The sequence below is a fragment of the Acanthochromis polyacanthus genome, chromosome 11 (assembly GCF_021347895.1).
Source record: "Acanthochromis polyacanthus isolate Apoly-LR-REF ecotype Palm Island chromosome 11, KAUST_Apoly_ChrSc, whole genome shotgun sequence".
Taxonomy (NCBI): domain Eukaryota; kingdom Metazoa; phylum Chordata; class Actinopteri; family Pomacentridae; genus Acanthochromis; species Acanthochromis polyacanthus.
In genome coordinates, this window is record NC_067123.1 from 5,096,688 (window position 1) to 5,108,924 (window position 12,237).

Sequence of the window (12,237 nt, forward strand, 5' to 3'; positions counted from 1 at the left end):
GGAGACATTTGGTTTTCAGTGTTTTAAAATCTGTGGAAACGTGATGATTCCAGGATTTATAAGCTGTTCTTTTTGTAAAACTAACAATCAAAGATGTTTGTTTTTACATTTGTTTTCTGGTTTCCATCATTCTAACTGTGACAAAGACATTTCTGAGTTCTCCATCTTGCATGGAGCTGCAGGACTTAAGATTGAAAAATGAACCACAGTGAAGAAAAATGAGGTTTAAACCACGACTGTAAGAAGCTTACTACACGTTGTTATAATTTCCAAACAGCCTCTGAACATAAACTAACAAAAGCGTAACGTCACACTGCTGTCCAGCTCCAGTCCTTCGTGGTGAAAACAATCAATCATCAGTTTTAAACAACTCTGTTAACTTCTCCGAGGCTCTGGGAAGTTTGACGGAAACACACTCTGACACGCTGATGAAGAAAAATGACGGCAGGACTCCGTTAGAAATCGCAGCACGGTTTATTCTTCAGCAGAATCTTAACAAGGCGTTTAAATGACGCGTCGGCTCTGATCAACACGGACGAGTTCAGAAAAACAGCAAAGACTCGTGATATAAAATCCTTCATGACGCTATGAGCAGAACGTTAGGATTAAACAGAATATCTGTGCTTCTAGTACCTACAAATAGATAAAACAATAAATCCACTCTTAATGCTGACTGAAGTGGAGAACATGGAGGCAGACGGAACACTTCCCGTCTCCACGTCTTCACACTTTGTCTCTTTGAGTCTCTACAGTCTCAGCTTCCTTCTTCTTAAAGTGCAGCCGCAGCCCCAGTATGGAAACCAGCAGTACAGGAGTCTGCAGCCAGCCGTGTGTGTGTGTCTGTGTGTTGTATGATTGTTTGTTTGTGAGAGCCGGGTTCTGCTCGAGGTTTTCTTCCTGTTAAAAGGGTGTTTTCCTGCCACTGTGGCCTTAGGGCTGCTCTGGGGTTTCAGGAATACGGGTTCTGTAAAGCGTCTGGAGACAATTTGACTGTAATTGGTGCTGTATAAATAAAATTGAATTGAATTGTGTATTTCTGTGTGTCTATGTGCTGTGTATATTTGTATATGATTGTCTGTTTTTGTGTTGGATGACTGTTTGTTGTGTACTTCTGTAAATGTTTGTGTTGTTTAATAATGTCTCTGTGTTCAGAATGTTTTGTATATGGTTGTGTGTTTTGTATAACTGTGTCTGTCTTGTGTATATTTGTATGTGACTGTGTGTTGTATGATAGCATGTATTATTGTGTGTCTATGTGTTGTATGAATGCGTATTTCTGAATATGATTGTCTACGTGTGTTGTATGATTTTGTATTGTGTATATTTGTATCTGTTTGTTTGTGTTGCATGATTGTGTGTGTTTGTGTTGTATGATAGTGTATCTATGTATTGTGTACCATAGTGTGTCTATGTGTTGTGTAGATTTGTATGTGATTGTGTGTCTGTGTGGTGTACGATTGTGTGTCTATATGTTTGTGTATTTCTGTATATGTTTCTGTGTTTGTGCGTTGTTTGTGAGTCTATGTGTTGTGTTTATTTGTATATGACTGTGTGTCTGTGTTGTATGATAGTGTGTCTATGCGTTGTGTTTGTTTGTGATTGTGAGTCTGTGTGGGGTATGATTGTGTGTATTATTGTGTCTTTGTGTTGTGCATTTCTGTACATGTTTGCGTATATGATTTTGTGTGTCTGTGTTGTATGATCGTGTGTCTATGCGTTGTGTGTATTTATACCTGACTGTGTGGTGTGCGATTGTGTGTATTATTGTGTGTTTATGTGTTGTGCATTTCTATATATGATTGTGTGTTTGTGTTTTGTATTTGCATATATTTATGTACATTTGTGTTGTATGATTGTATGTCTGTTTGTGTATATGATAATGTGTTTGTGTATTCCTGTATATGTTTGTGTATTTGTGTATTTCTGTCTTGTATATGTTTGTATATTTATGTTGTGTGTTTGTGTCTTGTATATGTTTTTGTGTTGTATGTGTTTAGGTGTTGTATATGTTTGTGTGTTGTATATGTTTGTGTATTTATGTTGTGTGTCTGCTGCTCAGCTCCGGACTGCCAGCATGGAGTTGATCTCCCAGATGAGGTTTCGGAGTTGGTCCATGAGCTGCTTCAGCTGCTGGTTCTTCTGCTTCAGCTTCTGCAGGGGAAAAAACAGGACAGAAAATACATAATTTAGACACAAAAATAACAAATACAGAAATAATAAATATGAATATCAGAGAGCCGTGGCTATTTAAAAACCCTTCTGTCTGCTGAAACAATTAAACCAAAGATCTGAAGACCTAAAAACTGACAAAACACTTCAACACAAAAGCAAATATCTGCTCCATTTTTCAGCACAAAACAAACGATTTAGTTTCAGTTTATCAACACAGCAGAGAAATCACTTTTGTTGTAGCACTGAAAATCCCTGTAAAGTAGAATTCATTAACTGTAGGACTGAGAAACGCTCCAGATGTTCCTTCAATCAACAGATTCTGTGTCTGCTCTTTAAACTCAGTCGAGTTAATCAAATAAATAGTTCAAATAAAATCATGTTTGATTTGTTTGCTTTAGGTGGTGACTGATTAAATGAAGACTGCTGAGAATTAGATGTAGCTGAGGCCACACAGAAACAGAGAAACCTCAGTTTATATCCAGTTTCTATTTGCAAACACTGAGGAAAATCAGCCTCAGACACACACTCTGATATTTCACTGGACCGCCTTTAGCTCTGAAAACGAAACAAGCTGCATTCATTTTCTACCAAGATCTTCTGTTGATGATGGGAAAGTCAGACCGCTGCATAAAGTCTTCTCCAGAACATCCCAAAGATCCTCAGTGGTTCTGAGGTCTGGACTCTGTGGAGGACAATCCATCTCATGCTCCCTGATCCACTCATTCTCAATGTGAGCCCATGAATCCTGACATCTTCATCTTGGAACATGAAGAAAACCTCCACTGATGTGAAGACCTGGTCCTTCAGTATCTTCAGGTATCAGCTGATCTCATTCTTTGGGAACATAACGTTGGTGAACCTGACCAACCCCAGATCATAGCCCTAACCCCCACAGGCTGGTAGACACTAGACATGATGAGTTCATCACTTCATCCTCTCTTCTTACCCTGATGCCCCCATCACTCTGGAACAGGGTAAATCTGGACTCATCAGACCACATGACCTTCTTCCATTGCTCCAGAGTCCAATCTTTATGCTCCACAGTAAACTGAAGCCTTTTTTTACTGATCATCCTCACTGATCAGTGGTTTTCTTAGAGCTACAGCTGTTTAGTCCCAATCCTTTGAGTTTGCTCTTACTTTCACTATTAAACAGTCATGAGTTCTACTGTTGATTTCCTACCATCATCTGAGAGTTTGTTCCTGAAAGATGATGGTTCTCCACTATCCTTCAGGTTTTAATGATGCTTTTTATGGTTCTTAACTGGATTTTAGTCGTTTCATCTCCTCAGTTGTTTTCTTTGCTTGATGCAGGCCAATAATTTGACCCTTCTGAGACAGATTAACATCCTTTCTATGACCACAGGATACGTCTTCTAACATGGTTGTTTAAGAAATGAGAAGCTCCTCACTCCATCAGCTAGGGTTAAAGAAGTTGTTGCAGCTGAAACGCATTCATTACTGCAGTAATCATCCAATGGAAGGCTCCTACCTATTTGCTTAGTTAAATTCAGTTAGCACCTTTTACTTTGGAGAGGCAGTGGAAAACACCAACATCTAGACCTCTATGAACACCAGTTTCTGTTTCCTACCAATGAGTCCACATCAACATTTAGTCTAAATATCTAAAAACTGAAACCTTGTCTGATCTAACTTTCCACACATCAGATTCTACTGATGTTAGTAGATATACGGATCCATCCATAGATATACACACTTACAGGAACTTTATGGAGACCAGCCTGGATTGGAGATTTGAATTGATTTCCACTATAAGGGGCCAATAACTATACATACAAATAATTATTATTGTCATTTTGGATTATTTTGAGTAATTTTCTACAATTTTTAGTAATTTTGACAAGTTTAAAGTCATTTTTGGCACATTTTGAATCATTTTGAACAAAATGTGGGTTATTCTTCAATTTCTAGTCCAAATAAAAAACAGGAATGTTGTCTTGACATGTCAAATTCTACTGATGAGTCTCAAAAGTTGGTGAAAGCTGACCAAAGACTAAAACTTCAGCATTAACATGGTCACCGGCTGCACCATAAATGGTTTCAGCATCACAGTGTGTTTATCATGTCGTTCACTGCAGACTACTGCAGGAGTCTGTAAATGATGTTTAAACGATAACCTGGACTCTGTCACAGTTCCACCTGGATAAAGATCTGTACAGTAATTAGCTGCCAGAAACCTAAATTCACTGCAGAGAAGGAAGACGAACACTGGAGGAAACAAGAGGAAATTAAATTACTGTATATAAGAGCTGCAGGAATGTAGCTAAAAACAAGAGCTGAGGGAAAAGGAGGCAGTTTTAACAGTTTCAGCTGGACTGAGCACAAATCTAAGTTTAATGCTTTGTTTGCCTCCACTACGGGGATGTAGTTTTTGTCCAGTTTTCGTAACAGATAAGAAATTTGCCAGTTAATCATTTAATTAAGTCCAGTGGATATGACTCCTCATGCTATATCTAAAAACAGCAACATTAAAAGATTCTATAACAGCTTTAGCGACGTGTATCCTTGGTCTGCAGAAATACTGTCCTGCTACACTTCATCTCAGATTGACATGGTTTGGTTGGAAGGTTCTATCATTTTGGTCAGAGGTCATTAAGGGTCACAGAAGGGTGGGTGGAAGAGCTTCTCCTTAGATTAGTAAACCAGTAGATGTAAACATTTAAACACGCCTCTTTAACCCTAACCAGGTACCACAGCTAGTTTAAATCATTTATTGTTCCAGCTCTGGTTGGAGGTCATTAACCACCACAGAAGTCTTTGTCATGGTGCTCCTTGCTAGCTAATCTCCCACAATGCTCTCTGCTTGCCAACATGAACTTCCTGTACTCTGAGTGACGCCTCTGGGAAGACTTTTTTTTTTTTACACACTTCAGAGATATTCAGTTGCAAAGCAGAAATATTAAATGGATTGTTAAGCTCTTTAATGTGTTTAAAGTGCGTCTCTACATTATTAAACACTAAGAGGCTCCACCTTTTTGAGCCAGATAACATTACAACAACTTGTTTATTCCACACAGGAGCTAGCTTTTACAGGCTACAGAAACTGACAAAAAATCAATAGTATGCAGTTTTGGGTAGAATAAACCTTTCAAACTATGATTCACACATTTTTACAGTCATTCAGCTCAGTCTGTGGAGTCTTTGCAAAGAACAAGAGTCCTAAAAGTGCAGTTCTACAATTATAGTCCTCAAACTGAATCCCCCTGACCTGAAGATGTATAATATAGCATTAGATCTGGTTGGACGTCATTAAATGTCGCAAAAGTCTTTGTCATAGTGCCCATTGCTAACTCCCACAATGCTCTCTGCTTGCCAACCTGACACTATAGCTGATCTACAGTATTTGAGACATTTATTATCAGGTAAATTACACCACATTTGGACTCTGTATCAGCGGATTCTAATATTTAAATGACTCTGATCGATCAGGGTCAATAAAACCTGATCAGAACATCTCTAAGAACACCACAGAGTATAGCTGCCTCATCCTTCAACAGTACCTCAGTGTTATCCTGAATAAAGATCAATAAAACCACATTTCAGGTATTTATCCCATACAATAGACTAAGTTTTCCCAGCTGCAGTCGACTCCATCAATCTCCACCTCTGCTAATCGCTAAGCTAACACTAACATCTGCAGAGTTCAGGTGAATCAGAGCTTTGTTCTCACAGGTCTCTGAGTAAACAGCTGCTGAAGTGAAGCTTTAAACCAACACAAATCACAGCTCTGAGCCTCTGCAGAAGAAAAGCCGCCAGAATAATGTTCTGTCTTTGAGAAATAACTGAACATGTGGAGGTTTGGGCAGCAGCAGCAGATCACAGCGAGCTGCTGTATCTGCAGTGCAGTGAAATCTATTAAGATTAAATCCATCTCGCTCTCTAACACTCCTTTAGCCGTGACTAATTACAGCCATTTCTGCAGCGCTGATAACACCTTGAGCAATCGATTTCACACGGCTCTCTTAATATCAACTGTTTAGCTGATTGTCCTTGAAGATATTCCAGAGTGGAACATTTGAAGCTCCTCGCTCTCTTTTCCTTCTCTTTGATTCAGTGTTGGTGGGATTCGCCTCATTACTCTGACAGCCTCGTCTGAAATAACTCCGTCATTTACTCCGTATTAACGAGGGTCTTTGTAATTTTACTCAGACACTTTGTAAACCAGAACAACACTGAAGCTCCTTTACAAATGCTAAAAGAAGATTTATTTTTCATCTCAGTTAAAAACAGATTCAGCCTCAAAGGTACATTTTCTTACTTTAGAATCCTGATTCTGTGCTCACCGCTTTCTTTGAAACCGGACATGAAATGCAGAATGTTCCAGTGGAAACTAAAAGCTTCAGAGTACCTTTATTATAAAGACTCGCTGGCATATCAGGATGTAGGAAGAACATGTTGCTGCTATCCCTCTGAACCTCCAGGAGATGAGATCCATTCATAACGCCGTAATCAGCAGAACTCTAATCCTTCACACCTAGATTTCAATGTTTGCACTGCAGAAGATGAAGCTGCTCTGAAATGTCTGCTTTTTGTTGTAACTGTAGGGTTTTTATATAGAAACTCTCTTCAGGAATCAGATGATCTCCTTACACTGAGGTCAGTAGTAAAGATCTGAAACCTTCTGAAGGCCTGGAAACACCTGGTGACAGTAAACATGGAGACTCTGAGCTGCTCACCTGCTTCAAGTAACTACAGGTGCTGCAGAAGACGGAAAAGCAAAGAGACCGAGACGGAAACGGAAACAGAGGACTTGAACTGACAAAAACATGACTTAAAAATGTCAGGCTGTTTAACCATCTGAACTCAGAACAGTTTCTGTTTCGCTTTTCTTCATTGTGGTTCATTTTTCAGTCTAAAGTCCTGCAGCTCTGTGGAAACAGAATGAAAAAAGAGAGAGAACTCAGAAATATCTTCAGTCAGTAGGAGTCAGAACAAGAAAAGCACTCAGAGAGCTCCTCCAAGGCTGCTCAGTCGTATAGGTTCCAACGGCTGAATTTGTGGCAGAAATCACGGCACAACAGAATGTGTCCATTTAATATACCGGGCTTTGCAAAAGTTCTGTTTCACGGTTTCATGATCTTTAGAGACGTTTACATGTCGGAGTGAAAAATTCCATTAAATAAACTGAAAGTTCTACCTTATAGGCAGGTGTCCTTAATACAATTTTTTTCTCCGGTGAAGTTGTATCAAGATGGAAGTCAAAAGAGTTGAGATATCTGCTCTCCTTCATGCTGGCCACAACAAGTCTGACAGAGCCAAGCAGCTGAACATCAGCCGGATGACCGTCCACAGAGTCGCGGAGAGGCTCAAGAAAGGTGAAGATCTTTCAGTGATCTTTCAAGAATGGTGAAAGACCTGAAAGATCTTCACCATTCTTTAGCCTCTCCGCGACTCTGTGGATGGTCATCCGGCTGATGTTCAGCACAAAGGAGAGCAGATATCTCAACTCTTTTGACTTCCATCTTGATACAACTTTACCGGAGAAAAAAATTGTATTAACCCTTTACGCTTCAGTGCATCATAGGTGTACCGCCGGCGGTACACCTACTAATTTGCATAGGAATTTCAAGAATGTCCGACGGCTGCAAACCCGATTATACAAACACTATACGCCGATGGAAAGCTTAGATTCTCATGAATCCGCCGGTATAAACCACTTTCAGATGTGATTACCACAGCGGGTGAGAAAAACACATTTGTCCGACAAAAACAAATATTCATCCATCCGTTCTCTATACACGGCTTCAATGCACACAGCGCGACTCACATTTCCGGGTTCATTATTACACACAGAAAAAAGATTCCACAAAAAACGGCCATAATCCAACCTTTCACATCCAGATGACACAAGCCAGTAAACTATTTTGTCCAAAACATGTCCTGAAGTCGGTATAAAATCCACGAATCGGTCGTTTTCAAGGAAATGCACCTCGCGATGTGCGTCCAATATTCCCTGTACTTTTCGTAATTTTTTTTATTTAAAAATAGAATATTAGCGATTTTTTTGTACTGAAAACGTCTGGAATTGACTGAAGCTTAAAGGGTTAAGGACACCTGCCTATAAGGTAGAACTTTCAGTTTATTTAATGGAATTTTTCACTCCGACATGTAAACGTCTCTAAAGATCACGAAACCGAGTGTAACAGAACTTTTGCAAAGCCCGGTAGATGTACCCACAAACAAAATGACCTTGTGGTGAGCACAGACATATCTTATGCATGTGTACGTTATGTACGGATACCGAATCACGTCTCCTAAATATGTAGCGGGTGGCGAGAACTGATGGGACTCAGAAACACCCCCACAATTTAATCAGTTGTTCCTTGGATCATTTCTGACAGATACAGTGGGGAAAATAAGTATTGAACGCGTCACCTTTTTTCTCAAGACTCCATTCCTCAACAAAAGACATGTTGAAGCTCGTTTAAAGTTTGCTAAACAGCATCTTGACAAGCCTGTAGAATACTGGGAGAATGTGTCTTGTCAGATGAGACCAAAATTGAACTTTTCGGCTGTCATACTACATACCATGTTTGGAGGAGAAATGGCACTGCACATCACCCAAAAAACACTGTACCAACAGTGAAGTTTGGAGGTGGAAGCATCAGGGCATGGGGTTGTTTCTCATCTCATGGTACTGGCAAACTTCATATAATTGACGAAGCAATGGATGAAGCCATGTATCGGGAAATTCTTGATATGAATCTGCTGCCATCCACCAGGATGATGAAGATGAGACGTGGCTGGACCTTCCAGCAGGACAACGATCCAAAGCACACGGCAAAGTTGACTCTCAAATGGTTTCAAAAAAGAAAATCAATCTGTTAGAATGGCCTAGTCAATCACCTGACTTAAATCCAATTGAACATTTGTGGAAAGAACTCAAAAAAAGGGTTCACCAGAGGGCACCAAAGAATATTCAAGATTTAAAGACAATCTGTGCAGAGGAATGGGCTAAAATCACACCGGGGCAGTGTGGGCGATTAGTTAAAACATACAAGAAGCATCTGGAAGCTGTCATTGCAAACAAAGGCTTCTCCACCAAGTATTAGATGAGTCTCAGTTAGCGTGTTCAATACTTTTTTCCTGTGTTATCTCACTTAATTCCACATAATCATTATTTATGGACCTGAATGTTGTGATTTCTTTTCATGTGTGGATTATTTGAGTTAATATCAATGTCTGGTAGAAATTTTGTTTGAATTGCATCTTTGGAAATAAATGTGATGAGAAAAAAGTTGTCGTTCAATACTTATTTTCCCCACTGTAAGTCCTGATAAGTCCTCAGCAGTGGATTTGTAGCAGGATCACAATCATGTAATCATCAGCAAGCAGCTGATGTAGTGTTCACTTACAGTTACAGCACTGCTTTCTCATAAAGATACAGAAATCTTTAACAAATCCATGGATCCAGACTATAAGCCGCGTCACTGCCAGAATCTAATCACTTGGTCCTTGTGTCATTTCTGACCTTCGCTGAAAATTTCATCCAAATTCATTAGTCTGTTTTGAGTCAAGGTACGAACAGACAGACAGACAGACGTACGTACGTACGTTATGGTCACATAACTCCACTGTTCCTTGGTGGAGTGAAGGAAATCAGGAAAAGAGAAACATTTTTCTGATTACTGGGGGTCCTCGGTTTACAACGTCCTCGATCTACGGCATTTAGTCGTTATGTGGAACTAGTTGGCGAGCGGAGCAGACCAATGCATCGTCATAGAGGAAGACGGCTCTGTTTACATTGGCCAGTTGTATGCTACATTGGACTGTGTTATACATGGGGGAAGTGTAGGAGAGTGTGAGGTCCGACTTACGGCGAAAATCGATGTATGTCACGCCGTAGGAATGGAATTCCGCCGCAAGTCGAGGACCCCCTGTATTTATTGAACAATGATGTTAAAACCTGGAACTAATGTTATCTCCACATGCTGCAGATCTTTAACTATTTATATTATTAATTCGTTTCTATACTCTTCTCCTCTCTGCTCTGTGGAAACACTGACTGTTTGGTCTCAGCTGAGTCACTGATGGTTAATCAGCTGCACAATATGACGCAGAATATTTATTTTTTTAATATTTTTTTACAGGATCTGGTCAGTTTAAACTGTTTAATTTATTGCGAATTTCTATATGAGACATAATATGAGATTTCTGATTAAATATAATCATTTTTAGTTCAGATTTGGTGGAGCCTCGGGTCACAGATGATGCATTCAGGGACCATCTGAAAGTTTCTGATTAAAGGTGCTACTTTGGCTTTATTAACCTGACAACCTTTGCAAAACATTTCAGTGAAACAGGTTAAACTGGTGCTGGATATTCTGTGTTTATTAGCATGTTTTTAAGATGTTCTTACAGGATATAAATCAGAGGTAAAGTGAAATCTGCTCCTCTGACGGTCTGTCTGGTTCTTCTGATGGATTTGGATGTTTCCGACTCACTGCTGCTGAACTTTAATCTCCCGAGGCGCCCAGTAAACAGCTTCTCATCATTAAAGTTGGACGTTTCCTCCACCTGTCCTCTGTCCAGATGTTCTGTCAGCTCACCTGAGAGCTTCCTGCAGCCGGCCTCAGCTTTAACATTAACACGACCTTCCTGCTCTCACCTGGACGGACTGGAAATACGTTCACTTATTCACTGAGTTCATCTGATTGATTCTACTGAGGATTTCATCTAAACCATGATTTATTCCAAAGTAAATCCTTTGAACTAAACAGATTCTGTAAAGAACAACACAGTCTGAGTTTCTTGAAGCAACCCAGAAGCTTTTAGAGACTCAACTGTGACCAACAGAATAATTCAGACTTTTCAGCTGAACTGCAGGCAGTGTTGAGACAGAGCAGAGAGGATGTGAGCATAGAAGCTAATTAACCCTTCTGTTATTTTGCGAGTCAAATTGATCCATTTTAAAGTAAAAAAAAAGTTTAGTATTTTTTTGGTGTGACACTCCTGCTTGGCTTAATACATATAACCAACATATAAAGCGAAAATGGTTCATTTCACATATTTGCACCCTGAACAGAAGACTGTGTTCATTTATCAACTCCATAAAAAGGAAATGTATGTATGTCTTTCCAATGTACATTAAAAAAAGTTTTAATTTGCATTTTTTTTAATAACGAGTGAATCATCCTCCTCGGACCATGATTTATGAGAGGTAAAGAATACTGTTACGCTAAATATTGATTGAATGGTTGGTAATGGAGTTATTATTGAGATATAAAAAATGGTCTGGTAAAGCCTGATGAGCACTGCACTCTCTGTCAAAAATATGGGTATCTCCAATTAAAATGACAACCAAAAATGAGAATATTCAAGGCTTCAGTGGACTCCATCTTGCTTTATGGCTCTGAGTCCTTGTCACTAAAGAAGTCACTCTCAAAAAGAATTGATGGGCCTTATACCCGAGTGTTAGGGATGGTACAAAACATCTCCTGGAAATCACACCTCATCAACAAGTCTCTGTACAGCTCACATCCACGCTGGTCAACCATCATTAGGCAACATAGACTAGCCCTGGATGGACATGTGGTGAGACACAACAAAGCAGCTGGTCGTTGATACTGTCAGAAGAGCTGGCAGGCCGAGCACAACATTAAAGAAGATGCTAAAAGAAGACGCTAGTCTGGAAGGCAAAGAACTTTTGACTGTAATGTTGGACAGAGGGTGCTGGATGAAGAACTTTGTTCATGTCACCGATTCCGTCGGATGCAAATGACTTAACTTGAAACAATTTTTATTGGGATTTTGTTGGTTTTTGCCACTTTTGGATAATATCGAATTGACCCAAGGACATCATTGCTGTTCCTGATAAATGAAGCTAACAGGAGGGTTAAGAACATAAACAGATAATTATCTAAAGTTCAGTGTAATATAATACACTCTGTATGTCTTACGTAACAATTCTGCAGTTAGAGAACCTAAAAAAGCCTTTAAAACCAAACACTGTGGATCAGTAACCAGCCAACAAACTGACTGATGCATGTTTAATTCTGAGCTCCAAAACTCTCCAGATGGTTTGAAAGGCCTTTTTTTTAAATAA

The 12,237-nt window shown here is 39.5% G+C and overlaps 1 protein-coding gene across 1 annotated transcript in view; it reads right to left on the minus strand.

Annotated features, from left to right (window-relative positions):
* Positions 1–455: 455 nt before the first annotated feature.
* The window catches only part of med30 (mediator complex subunit 30), a 57,992-nt gene continuing 46,210 nt past the window's right edge, over positions 456–12,237 (minus strand). Inside the window, exon 5 of the mRNA XM_022217863.2 lies at positions 456–2,151. Within this exon, the coding sequence (XP_022073555.1) occupies positions 2,056–2,151 (96 nt within the window). The 3' untranslated portion in view covers positions 456–2,055. The remainder of the gene's footprint in view (positions 2,152–12,237) is intronic.